The 14,442-nt window shown below is 39.0% G+C and overlaps 1 protein-coding gene across 1 annotated transcript in view; it reads left to right on the top strand.

Moving 5' to 3' along the window:
- LOC140236619 (uncharacterized) overlaps positions 1 to 13,986 on the top strand; it is a 33,701-nt gene extending 19,715 nt beyond the window's left edge. Inside the window, exons 9-15 of the mRNA XM_072316539.1 lie at positions 410 to 523; positions 1,155 to 1,228; positions 1,816 to 1,926; positions 3,078 to 3,193; positions 9,386 to 9,524; positions 11,476 to 11,596; positions 13,666 to 13,986. Of these exons, the coding sequence (XP_072172640.1) occupies positions 410 to 523; positions 1,155 to 1,228; positions 1,816 to 1,926; positions 3,078 to 3,193; positions 9,386 to 9,524; positions 11,476 to 11,596; positions 13,666 to 13,757 (767 nt within the window). The 3' untranslated portion in view covers positions 13,758 to 13,986. The remainder of the gene's footprint in view (positions 1 to 409; positions 524 to 1,154; positions 1,229 to 1,815; positions 1,927 to 3,077; positions 3,194 to 9,385; positions 9,525 to 11,475; positions 11,597 to 13,665) is intronic.
- Positions 13,987 to 14,442: the final 456 nt, after the last annotated feature.

Below are 14,442 nucleotides of genomic sequence, written 5' to 3'. Positions count from 1 at the left end.
AAAGATATCTACTCTCAAATATTAGTTGTAAAGGGCCATATTCCTGTAGGCAGCCAGAAAACAGCAAGATCTTGGACATTTTATTGCAGAAGGTGTGCCAGTTATGCCTTCTTAACATTTCATATGATACAGGTTGGTGGAAAGCTCCCACCTGCAATGTAGATTAGCAAACTGTGATATCATAGCCATTCATACCAAAATGTGATGTCATTGCCATTCATCACCATGGAAACTGGTTCTAGTCAACCTCACATGGCGCTAGTGTTTATGCGCGCATTTGGTTCCCACCCAAGCTATAACGTAAGACTCGCGTCATCACTTCAGTACTCTATAGGATACGTTCAGTGTGGCTTCTTAAAAATTAACTGGGTAGCTTTCTTTCACTCCTCTCCACATGTGTGAACACCAGCTAACCAGCAAGTGTGCTGTCGTTGTGGTGCAACCTTCCTTAGGCGGCCGACGGGGCAGTATATCACCAAGGAGCCCTGTACCTATCACTGGGGCAGGCTGTGGACTCGCAGGAGTGAGATTACAGCTTTTTGTTTGTTTTGATTTTGGTCCTCATAGATATTCATTTTATGAACAATACTATTTATCATAGTGTCACTAATATTCATGTTGATTGTTACAACATGCCCAAATGGTAATTACTGACGAGATTACAGAATGACATGGCTTGTTATGAATGTTGGAGTGATCAATTTGCATATTGCCTGAACTTAACTCGTCTTTGCAGTATGAGGGAGCAATAGAAATGATTGCCCTTGTTGTGAGTATTAAGATTGATGTTCTGGTAGAACAAGGCAACAGTTAAAGAGAAACCGATGCTGTGTGCCTGTTGGGCTGTATATGATATGTCATGATAATGTTGTAATGAAAGTGATGATGTCAATTTTGATGATTATGATGAGGAAAAGGTTGATGATAGTGAAGAAAAGGAGGAGGAAGAGGAGGAGGATAATGATGATGATGATGACATGGGGGTGGAGAGATGATGCTGATGCTAATGCTGCTGCTGCTGCTGCTGCTGCTGATGATGATGATGATGCTGATGATTGTGATGTTGGTGCTGGTGATGCTGATGATGGTGGTAATGATGATAATGATGGTGACAAAGCAATCATCTCCCACCTCAATCTCCTATCTTCTCCTAGTTGCTGGTGTGCTTGAAAGCCGATTCTCCTGCTGCTCCGGAGACATGGAAGTCAAGGGATGCTGCTCAGCAAGAGTAAGAAATACAGTTTGTGAAACAGTTCTTCAATTTGAAGAAAAAACAAACAATATAAAACAAATGAGTATAAAGCATACAACTACAAATAGAACAAAATATGCAATGCTCTGTACTGTTCTCATTGAAATAAAGAACTGTCATTGCATGTGTATCTTATCCTTATATCATTGTATTGAGATTATTTCACTTTTAACCCATTGAGGACAGGCTGATTTTGCTATAGCATGCATTTCCCATAGACACCTGCTTGTGACTAGTTTTCAATGGGCTAAGGTAGGTAACCTTCCATGAATTTGTCTCGCCTCATGGATGTTTTAGTGTATTAGGTCAAGTCTGCAAAAGTACATAATAAACATGCAAATTTGTCGAATAACTTTATCCTTCCACATACGCGTGTCTTCCTCTAGGGGTTTGATATGATTTTTTTTTTTTTTTTTTTTAAAGCAACAACATTGATTTGTTGGTATGAACGTGTCCATTCTGGATTTAAATCAAAATTGAAATTTCTTTACGCTTAAAGCTAAACAAGTGTATATTTGGTTTTGCTTTTGATTTATTTTTAAATATCTGTTCTTGTTTGACAGCTTCATGTGACAGAGGACAAGACAAGTAATCTCTCAGGATACATGAAGACCATTCCTAAATCTCCTCCCAGAAATGGACATCCTGGAATATATGCCCTGGACTGTGAAATGGTAAGGTGGTGTGTGTGTGTTTCCCTCATCCCACTCTTCCCCCCCCCCCCCACCCCCACCCACCTCCTTTCCTTTCTCTCTCTCTCTCTCTCTCCATCTTGGTCTTTCTATCTCTTTCTTTCTATATGACATTTATATATCCCCCTCTCTCTCTGATATTTATCTATCCCCTTTCTATCTCTTTTTCTCTCACACATGTCTCTATATCCCCTGTCTCTCTTTCTCTCACACATAAACTTGCCTATCTACCTGTATGCCCCCTTAGCTCTGCACTCTGTCTTTCTCTCTGATATATCTCTATATCTCCTCTCTCTTTCTCTTTCTCTCACACACAAACACATCTGCATGTGATCTTCACTCTGTGTCTTTCTCTCTTCTCTCTCAGATACATCTCTATCCCTCTCTATTATCTCTTTCTCACAAAGATGAATACACCAGCATGTGATCCCTACCATATGTCTTCTGTTCTGTCTCTTCCTCTCCCAATTATGGTTTTGGTATGAACTGTGTTTCCATGGTGTTCTTACTATCAGACATGTTGCCTTGTTGAGGTACACTGTATGCATATTTGAATAAATGACCAAGTAAATCAAGAATCATCACCAAGTTGTGATTACGGCAGGCGAAGAGATAATCCTCACAAGATTTTGTTCTTTGTTACTATTTGAAATAAAATGAGTAAAGAAAATAGCTCATCCCAATGGAATCCTATTTTATTTGCTCATTTTCATTCATATTAGATATTTGGGGATAGTATCCCTTTTTGTTTGAATTCATTATAATGTCATGTGAGATAGCAGTCGATACATTTTCCGCTGTTCTTTGTGCATGATAGGTCTGAAAGACTCGTAACCCATCGAGGACGGACTGATTTTGCTACAACATGCACATCCCATAGCCCCTTGCCCGAGTATATTCGGGACTCGACTTCAATGGGGTAATAGTGTTTGAAGGGTTTGAATGGTGTTTCATTGTGTTAAGCCTACAACTTTGTTAGAACTCTAATAGGCATTATACAAAACAAACAAATAAGCAAACAAAACAAATGGACAAAGCCAGCCCTGATTTCATAGTTTACCCTTTCCTTTACTGAGGCTTTTGGTGTTTTTAGTAGTCCCTCATAATAGTCTGTCTTCCTCCCCTACCTCCAGTGTTACACCTCCAAGGGACTGGAACTCACCAGAGTGACAATTGTTGATTCTGATCTGGAGGAGGTGTACGACACCCTGGTCAAACCCGACAATGAAGTGGTAGACTACAACACAAGGTGAGTTTTCAAACACTTCACAGTCCACTGAGTGGTGGAACAATTCAACACCCAAGGAATGGATTGTGTAAAAATATATCTATCGCCTAGAAAATATGTAGGGGCATTGTTTTCAAGGGTGCCTACTGTATGTTTCATCCTTATTTTCTTATCACTTTTGTCTTTTCTCAGTTTACAATTCACATTGTGGAGACTTAATGAGCTCCTTTGTGGAGACAATATGAGCTCCCTCGTGGAGATGATAAGAGCTCCCTTGTGGAGACTTGGTATATTTAATATTCTTGTTTATATCTCTCTAAGATTTATAATTTTTGTTTTATGTTAAGTGCTCTCTGGGACAATTTATTTGTATACCCCATTTTTCTCTCTTCTTTCTTTCTTTAAAACAACAACAACAACAAAAACAATTCACATTAAATGTTTTGTCCCAGTTTTTTATTTTATGTATGTGTGATGTAATGTAAATGTATGTGACCATCTAATTTCAATGTGTTGGATAGCCTCTAAATGAATAGTAATTATGTTGTGAAAATAAGCCAGTTCAGAGTTAGCTTATGGGCACATTGGTACGAATGACCTTTCTTTTTTCTCAGTTGGTTAGGGGCACTTCACTCGTTTTCAGAGCGACATAATGCATAAGTTTTACGTAACAATTAATGGGATTCATCAATCCTGTTCAAACAAAGAATGAACTTGCGTAGCGACCAGATGACCAGAATGATCCGTCAATTAAGACCTGTAAAAGCATCCATTTGATTATCTGGCATTGGATGTATTGACAATCTCTTTTTATTGATATTGCCAAATACCACTTTTGCTGTCAGGTGGATGTGCTGGCAAGCGGCATTTATAGTATAAGGATTACATGAATAATCATTACATCACAGATGCTTATCCCAGTGAATTTAAAAACCAACATGCATGTTGGTCCGAATGACCTTGTTTCTGCTCATGCGCAAAGTGGGACTCTGAACTGGCTTATTGTAGAGAAATGAGACTCCAAATGCATTTGCTATAGCAGAACAATGTACAAACAAGGGGACTGCCAGTTCATGCAATGTACAGCCTTCATGAGATTTGTGTGAAGTGGAAGTCTGCCCTCTTGTGTTGGTTTGAAGTACATTTATGCCAATGAACTTGATATACTGTACAAGTGTATATGTGTGACCTACATGTGAACGTGATGCAAGTAAAATGTTTGTCTTGCGTGTTGCAATATCTTGCAAAGGTTAATTCACTGTTGACTGAGTAATCATAGCATATTTTCTTCTTCATTGTTCAATACAATGAAGGTTATATACATACATCATTTGTATCACACCTTTTCACCACAATGTGGGTGGTCAAAGGACTTTACAGCATAACATCTTTAATAGTCAGCTGAATAAAACCTGTGCCACAATCCAGTATGGTCACACCCTCCCCTTTGGGAGCCAAGCATCCAAGCAAATGGGAGAGGCTGCCATTATTACTGAGCACACACATGGCATATCTAGCCACATGTATGTTCACCTTCACTGCAAAGTGCCCATTGATACCTTCATTATTATGTTGAAGATGCATCCTTTTGTCAGTGATGCCGTGTTTGGGTAATGAAAGGGTAATGCACTATCCACTTGAACAGGACACAGGTTCTTTGTTTTATTGATCTGATCAAATGCCATCTGTTTCCAAATTTGCATGCAGGTATCTGATTGCCACTAGTTTATTCAGAAAGTGACTCAGAGAAACGTTTAAACAGTAAAAATGGTCATCATGAAGAATTGTCACCCTTGAATAAAGCATTATAATTTCACATGTGGTATTTGTATGTGCCTGTATGTGTGTTTTTGTGTGTGTTGAAGGCAAGGGAGTGAAGTAATGGTGTCTCTACAAGAAAAAAAATCAAAACTTATGGTAATCTTCAGATTTGCGAAAAAAGTAGGAGGGGGTTTTAGAGTTTTTATGGAGCTTGTCTCTGAACAGAAATGTCTATTCTTATTATGTGACAAAGCAATGTAATTCAATCCTTCACACAACACATAAAATTATCACTGTCTCATGACATTGCACATTTACCAACATCAGTCAATGAAGCTGACACACAGAGTATCCAAGTAGTGCAGCCAATATGCCAAGTGGCATATTGGCTGAAGAAATGTGTAACGAATGCAGATAATCTGTTTTCCAAGGCCCCTAGATTTGTATCCTGTTTCATGCAGTTGCATCCGTGAGTCGTTCATCCAAATATTTTCAGTGCAATTCAATCTGGAGTAGCCTCATGAAGTGAGAGTAGAAAGTTTGAATCACATGTTCTTCCTGTTTGTGTAGAATGTCTTGCCAGTGAACTTTTTCTCAGATTTTTGCCTATGTTCCCCAAACACTACAGGGAACTTCCCAGAGCACCACATTGTTTCTAGGTCTGTTTTGACAGTGTATTAAAATGATATTTCATCAGCTGTTTTGACTCTAGCCAGGTGATCACATTTTCTCCTTTCATTTGCATATATGTGACTGTGACCAGTACTATTGCTTTGTACAAAAAAAAAAAAATAATAATAATAATAATAACATTTTAACCCATTGAGGACGGACAGATATTGCTGTAACATGCATTTACCATAGACACCTGCCCAAGTATCCTCGGAACTGGTCTTCAACAGGTTAAACCTAGATGTACCTTTCTTTTTATATGTGTCAGATCTTACTTGAAGCCTAACATACCGTTTATTTGATTTTACTCTATGTCTGAAAGACAGTACGAATGTGGTGAGACAGTCCACTTTCAAATTGTCTCCCAATTGCTTCCAAGAATTGGTGGAAATCTCAGAGAATCAAACCCATCATTTCTATAAAACATTTCGATGTCTCAATTTGAAAGCAAAAATTTTCAAACTCTGCTGAAGAATGTCATTCAAATTTATGATAAATGCTCCAGCAAAAAAAAAGAAGAGAATTATGTTGTCACTATAAAGAGAGCTACAGATTTTTTTTTTTTTTTTTTAAACAAATACATCACCATGCTTTCATACATGGTATGCTTACTGAATGGTTTTGATAACCTTTGTATGGGGAATACTGCATATGAAATCTGGTCATGGACAGGTTTTACCATGCTGAAGCATTAACCATTTATTTTCTACCCTAATTTTTTGCCCCCTAATTTCCCCAAATTTCTAAACAAAACCATATAGGCTCTGGTATAATATGTTGGAGCATGTACAATGTAGCTCAGATTTTCAAACAGGAAGCAGTATTGACTGCTTTTTTAAACACAAGGTAGCCCTGGTTCCTGTGAAATAGATATAACACAGGAATTACTTGTAGGAGTGTGTGTGTGGGTGTGTGTGTGTGTGTTTGGGGGGGGGGGGGGTAACCCAATTTTATGAAATTCAGATATGAAGTCGAGACCAGGTACAATTAAATTAAATATTTGGGCAACTGTGTAGCAAGTAAAATGAATCTAGGACACAGGATGTCTTTATATTTCATCAATGTTTGTTCTTTTTGTACTTTTTTTTCTCTATGTTTTTGTCATTGTTGTACCCGTGCTCCCTATCTTAATCTTTAACTCGATTTTAATTGGGACCTACGATCAACAAGCTCGCTTTTAAGTAGGTTCCTTCATATTTCTTTAGCATTCATTCACAGATTCCAAACCTCATAGATCGACCACTATATGTTTTATATATTTGCAATATTTTATGTATGTCTCCAGCTTGATATCATGTACTTCATTTAATTTTGTTATATTTGATGTATTTTTTCATCGAGAAATATGAAAATAAATTGAAATTGAAATTGAATATTTTGTATATGGCCAGTGATTCTATGCAATAATCTTAACCTTAACCATGATCCTAACCCTGCCGCAGACTTCCCATCGGTGTTAATATCTAGAAAGGAAGAAAGTCCAGGAAGCAGTGAACCAACTCTGCAAATTGTCTTTCCACTTGGCCCAGAACCTCTTTCAATGACCTTGCTGAAAATTCCCACATACTATATCGAGCCTTTGATAAGAAGGGGAGAAGTCCGGGAGCTGAGAGTGTCCACTTCCACGCTTTGACCATTGTCCAGTCTCCTGGCAGTGTGTCAACCTGGCGGCATCTGTCTGCCTTGATTGTCACATGACCCGAAAACCCCCCTCGGCAATCCCAAGTATGATGCGGTGTAGTGATTACATACAGCGTCAGCTCTTGCGACATTTCCTGTGCCCATTCCACTGGAGCTGCCTGTTTAGTCCATGCGGAAAGCTGCTTCCTTTTTCAAACACTGTGAGAACGAGGTGGTGTGATCAAGACCATTACCTTATTTGGCCTTGAACATGAACAGAAATTAAATAAAATGAAAGGCAAAGTATGTCAAATGATTGGGGGGGGGGGGGAGTTGTGCAATTCTGTGCAAATAGTGGGAGAATCCCACTTTTATATTGTCCAGGCCCAGCATCCAAGCTTGTGACCTTGCAGAACATCCGTTTCACCAGTTGTCAATTTGACAATACTCCTTTAATACAAGATTGTAGAATTGAAAAAATAATTCCAAAAATTAGTGCTTGTGAAATAAAAAGGAGACAATTGATGATGTACATTGTATATTATTTCTTGCATTTTGCCCAATACAGTGTCAGAAGTGAAATGAGACACTAGCATTAATTTCCATCAGATTTTTTTTTTTTTTTAAAGTACGAGAACAAAAATGTGTGACATATTTTTTGCTGCACATAATCATATTCTTTCATTTAGCCCTTGTGCACTACTGATGTTTTCCGATACTTGCACATGAGACCTGCTAAAAGCACATCTGTAGTGATTACTGAATACTGACGTAAAGTACACAGGACATAAACTATGTTTGATGCAGTGTTTTTCCTTTCGTCCCATAACTTTTTGCACTTCCTTGATAGATCAAAGTCCCTTTTCCAGCTATCCTTACCAGTAGTGCAGATCAGCATTTAAACAGTGGATTTTCATAGCAAACATTATTCATTGAAATCTTGCATAATCACATATCCCAGTACTCTGAAAAATAAACATAGATATTCTATTTAAAAAGAGAAGACAAATCCGACAGTTAAGCCTGGCTTTGAATGGAATGGTGATCAGATATGAATGATAAAAAAAAAAAGACTTTAAAGGGGTCGTACAGTTTTGGTTGAGACTTATTTTCAGGTTTCTAACATTCTTTTGGTGAAATAATGAGTAACCTCTTATGAAATATGAAAGAGCATGCAATTCTATGAGGAATTCAACATTTATTTGATGAAAATTGGTTTTGAAATGGCTGAGATATATCCAAAAAAGAGCGATTCTAATAAAGTGTGGGACCCACACTTTATTACGATCGCTTTGTTTTATTTTGTTTTTGGATGTTTCAGTCATTCCAAACCCGATTTTCATCAAATAGACTTTGAATCCCTCCTAGAATGGTATCCTCTGTACTATGTCATAAGTGTTTTCTTGGTATCTTGAAAAAAGTTAAAAGCCCAATTCTCATCTCCACCAATACTGTACCTTCCCTTTAAATAGGCTTATGTTTGTCTTTGTGTCTGTATCTGTTTGTCGTATTGAAAGTAAACTGTGCTTCTTTCTGATTATTGCAATTGCTATAAGCTAATGAGCTAGTTTACATATGGGTGTCTTTGCTGAAGAAAATTTGTGAGGTGTGAGTCTATGACAGGGTAGATATGCAGCCTGTGTGAAGTTGCTAATGTGTACGTTTGAGTCTGGATTATTTTCCGAATAGATTCAGCAACAATGTCATGGGACCTCTGTCATTACTGGTGATATGCAAAAGTTGTCCATGTGCATGTTGTATCTCCTAGAAATATTGTTTTGTGTAAAAGTATAATACCCATCCTCCCGGAAGGTTTACACAATAAATGCAGATTGCCTTATTTACTTATTATTTTCACATGTCTCTGTGAGTTCTGTGCTGTTGTTGTTGGGTTTTTTTTTTTTTGCATATAATTGTTTGTAGCAAAAAAGGGGATGGGGAGGAGGGTGTGAATGTGTGTCATACATTCCTGCTTCCATGGATTCCTGCTTTATTTACCACAAATTTGCAATAAGTTGCTCTGTATTGCTGGTTTCAATAACTGTTTTTCCCTTTATGTATTACCAAGACAACACACGACTGTTAGTCTGATGTGGTAGTCTGATTTGGTATTGAGGAACTCATTTATCCATTTGTTGTGTTTGTATTTGTGTCTTTCAGGTTCAGTGGTATAACAGAAAATGACCTGAAGCCTGTGACGACAAAGCTCCGTGGAGTCCAGGCGGTTCTTCTCAACCTGTTCTCAGCGCACACCATCCTGATTGGACACAGTCTCGAGAGTGACCTTCTTGCACTCAAGGTACTGATAATGCTATTGTGATATATCTACAAGTTGCAATGCCAAAAGATCATGGTTAATCTTTTTAACTGTAAGTTCCTGGAAATGTGTTCTGTTTTCACTGTTAAACTGTCATATCCTATGTGAAAGATGGCCATTTTTACACCAGAGCAATCCCCTTGAACACAAATTACACTATCCCCAGACCTACTACCCAGTCCTGTCCCCCATACCCTGCACCTTCCTTATTTGATTTTTACCCAAACTCCAATCATCCCTTCACCACACACCTAGTATATTTCTAACCCATCCCGTACCCATTACACGCTTCATTTTTCAGTGTTCTATTCCTTCCGTAGCCCTGCCATCCCTACATCCGACACTTTCCTTAGTCCATTCCATACCCACAACTACAGTGTAGCCACTTGCACCCTACACCTTTCTTGTTCCATTCTTACCCCACACTCACTTTTCTACTCTTCCTGTCCAGCTGTTTGCACTCTACACCTTACACCTTTCAGTTACATTCATAGCTGATCCTCCGGATCACCCCATTACACCCTACACCTTTCCTATTCCATTCCTACCCTACATTCACTCCAGACTCAATTCTATTATATCCCCATTCTGTTCCTATTCCACTTATAGCCCTCTACACCTTACACCTTCCCTAGTGCTAACACATCCTCACCCCTTACATAAATTATACACCCTACACCTTTCCTGTTCCATTCCTACCCCACATTCATCCCAGTTTCACTTTCACCCCATCCCCAGTCTTTTCCTATTCCCCTTCTAGCCCTCTACACCTTACACCTGCCCTAGTCTGTTCTTAACCCATCCTTTCCCCTTACACCCTACACCTGTAGTTCTTAACCCATGTATGCCCCCTTTACACCCTACACCTGTAGTATTTCAACTCAACCTGAACTTCATTATCTGTACACCTGACTGCTTCCATATTACATTCCTATTAAGAATTGTGTGCCCTTGGCCTAGGCTGTATACCTTCCCCAGTCCATCCCTTACCCATCCCTACCCTGCATACCCTACACCATCAGTATTCCATCTCCGCCTTTGCCATTATGCTTACATCCTACCCCTTCTATATTCTATTCTTACCAAATTTCCTCTCCTTAACCCCTACCATCTTTTATCCCTTCCCTCCTGTACACATGTGACCCGCTACAACAAAAGGATCCTAAAGTCGCTGACGGCTGAGCCAAGGTGAAGTCACATCATCAAAATTGGTCAAAACAATCGGATTTCTGTTTGCGGCATAATTTTGTAGTCTAATGTTTTGTCTATCACTTGCCGAAAATTCGAAGCTAAATGATCAAAGGAAAGGCAAGAAATCAACGTTTTTCTCGGCTATGATTTTCCGACTTTCAACTTAACAGAAACTCGTCCGAATATTTGGGTTTAGTGCCGCAGCTAGACTCCGCCCCTTGCAACGAGGGAGTGATCTTATTGGTCAGTGCGTGGCATCCTGATTACTGATTGGTCGTGCTAGACCGCTGGCGCTAAGCTTGAATGAACATCACGGAAGTCGCTACGAGCATGCCTTCTACTGTCAAGCGGTGAAAACTGTCTAGCCTCCCCTTGATCATGATAGCGTCAGAATGAAAACTTTGAAGGCGTTTTTCTCGAAACTGATTTCCTCAACAACTTGACATGTGCTAATAAAATCATTGATGTCTCCGCAACCGAGTACTTTAATGAGTTGTGATATATATGAAATTAAAGAAGAAGAGTAAGGGAATAAAGTCATGCCATTTTCAGAAAATTGTTCTTCCCCGATTTTCGAATCCTTTTGTTGTAGCGGGTCACATATGTCTATCCTCTTTCTCTCTGTCCATTCCCACAACTACTTCACCAAACTGTTAGATGGGAGGGAGTGTTGCATGATCACCTTCAGAAGAATTGGTTCATTTTATCCTCTGGTATCCTCTCATTATCTCTACCATCACAGCTGTTGCACAGTACCGTGGTGGACACGTCCGTGGTATTCCCCCACCGACGAGGGCCACCCTTCAAGCGGGCCCTGAAGACGCTCATGGCTGAGTTCCTCAAGAGGTTGATCCAAGACGATGGTAAGTTTCAACAGATTTAACCCATTCCATACTGAATTCTAAAATCCCCATAAACTTTTATACACAGACCACCAGGTTCCTGTAAGGAACGGGTTAAACCACCTTTGAGAAGACAGGTGTACGAGTCCATTTAAAACACACAAATTGTCATAGATGTGACAAGCTACTGAAATCCTTGCATCTGATTGGCTGAGAGCAAATTTGTCGTAGAAATGTGGCAGTTGTCACTGATGACAAGTTTTATGAAACGGGCCCCAGGTCTCCCACTGCTCTGTACATTCATGGGGATTAATTTCATTGAGTTGAAGTCCACATACAATATTGACAATGATTTTAGGATAAAAGACTCTGAGAAGATTATCAGAGTACAGTTGAGATTACAATTATTTGCTTTTTTTGTGTGTCTTTTTACATGTGAGCTCTCTTGTTAGGTCTAACTTTAAAGTCAGAAGTACAGTGGACTCCCGTTATAGCAAAGTCCTTGGGACCGGTAGTTTTCTTTCATTATATCAAAATTTTGTTATATAACCGAACAAATAAACAATAAAATTACATGGATTGGATAATGTTCCGGCCTGAATTTTTACTTTGTTGTAACCGGAATAACCGTGTTCGTTATAAGGGGAGTGCGCTGTACTGTGCTCTTAGTAGTGGGTACACTTTTGCAGAAGATTTTTTTTTTACCTGTCTGTTTATCTTTAAAGATTGTGAAATGTGTCTAAGAAATTCCATGATATGACATTGCTGTTAGACACTGCTTGGCATTTGCCTTGTTTAGGTGTAAGTTTTAAATGTACTTCGCTCTTAATAGCACTTTTGCAGAAGGTATTACCCCAGTGTCTGTTTATTCTTAAAGATTGTGAAATGTGTTTGAGAAATCCCACGGTGTGATTTTGCTAGCCAGAAAGTGACAATGGACCCTTGGTACCTATCTTCTTCCTTGTCTAAACAAAACATTTTTTTTTTTTTTTTATGCCGCTGTTTAGGGTGAGGGGAGCATTGTATGTTTGGATTGTCTGTCCATGTATCTGTCTCACACATCATTCCACAGCAATTTAAGGACAAATGCTTGACTCATTTTTTGTGGTACCTAGCCCATGTATACCATTTAAGGTCCTGATTGTATCTCGGGGGAAATCCATCAAAGTAAAGGGTGCTGTACCTTGGTTATTCTTTTCTTTTTCAGCAGTATCTTCACCTAGAAATGTCCACTTGTGATGCAATTTTGTAGATTGGGTAGAAATTAATAGACAGCTATTTGTAAAATGATATGAGTCAACAGTCACTGTACTTTTGCAGGAAAGAAAGAAACAAGAAGTAATCCCTATCCATTACTTTACCTTGGAATATCCAGTAGTGATGTAAGTTTATGGAAGGGTAGAAATAAAGTTATAACTACTTGCATAACAGTTGTAGTGATAAAAGGTTAAAGTTCAAGGTCAAAGGTCACTTTTCCTTCAAGATAACCAAATGAACAAAAAAAGACATTTCAAGCCATAGCATCAGCCAGGAATATTTACGAATGATATAAGTAGGTACACAGGGTAAAAATTAGTTGACAGTTACTTGCCTGCACTTGATGGTTGTAGGATGTCAGAGGTAAAAAATCAATGGTCTATGTACTTTTGTTACTGATGTCATTTTCAAGCCATAACTGCAGCTAGGAATGTCAAGTGGTAACATTATCTGGTAAGAAGATTAGAAATAGGACATTTTGAAAAGCAATTCAAAATGTGATTTTTGTCGTATTGGCGTGCACAAACCAAATGGAATGGGAAAATTGTGAGTTGATGACTTCATGACCTCAGCTTATTTGTAGTTGCAATCAAAATCATCGTTTTGTGAAATCACGTAAGAGTTCCAAAATTACACAACTTCTTTAGTTTTAGGGTAATTTTGATGAATCTTGTATCATTTTGCTTATCTGATTTTACTCTATTCACTGTAGTCTACTTGAACTTTGTGTTGAATTGCACACTCAGAACACCATTGCAGAATGGGATGTACCGGTAGTTGCTTTGATGCATTGCCATGTGACATAAAATGGCTTCCCTCTCTCCTTCGTTCAGTTGGTGGCCATGACAGCTTGGAAGATGCCAAGAGCTGCATGGAGCTCATGATCTGGAAGGTCAAGGAGGATGCCAAGGTCCGAAAAAGATGACCGCAGGCATGAGGGAGCGGCCACTCTGATAGCATTCCCTGCGTGGAACAAGTTGGACATGCAGACTAACTGGTAGACGATGCCAAGGTCTGAGGAAGATGATCGCAGACACAAGAGAAGGAGAGAGCGGCCACTCTGGTATCACTCTGTACAGTGAGTTGGACATGTAAAGTGACCGATAGAGAGTGCCACGGTCAAAGGAAGATGACCACAGACACAAAGACACAAGAGAGAGTGGTCACTCCGGTGTCACTCTTTTTGCAGTTGCAAGGTCTTGAAAAGTGACTGAACCTGGAACAGATTTCACTGTGGATGACATTCTACATTTCACATGCATCATGTTGGTTGTGTCTGCTGCACATTTTATGATATGATACATGGAGTTGTGTCAATCTTGAAGTCATTTTGTTAAGAGTCACAAGTATAGATATTATTTATGAATGCACCACGTAGAGAGGTGCTCGTTTTATTCTGATGTGATGCATTCATTTTTCTGTTGTCATGCCAAATCAGCCAATGTTTTGTAGCCTTCACTGATAGGTGGATGTGGTCACAGCTTTTTGCTGCCTTGTGTGTGTGTGTTTGAGGTTTTTGTGATGTTCGGTTGTGTTAGAGCTAGATCAACTCGTCCTCAATGGGGTAATGGAGAAGAAACAATGCAATTTTTGTATGAACAACTATTTTC

The sequence above is a fragment of the Diadema setosum genome, chromosome 13 (genome assembly GCF_964275005.1).
Source record: "Diadema setosum chromosome 13, eeDiaSeto1, whole genome shotgun sequence".
Lineage (NCBI taxonomy): Eukaryota > Metazoa > Echinodermata > Echinoidea > Diadematoida > Diadematidae > Diadema > Diadema setosum.
Note: the sequence above shows the minus strand (reverse complement) of the source record. Positions and strands in the feature narration are given on the sequence as shown.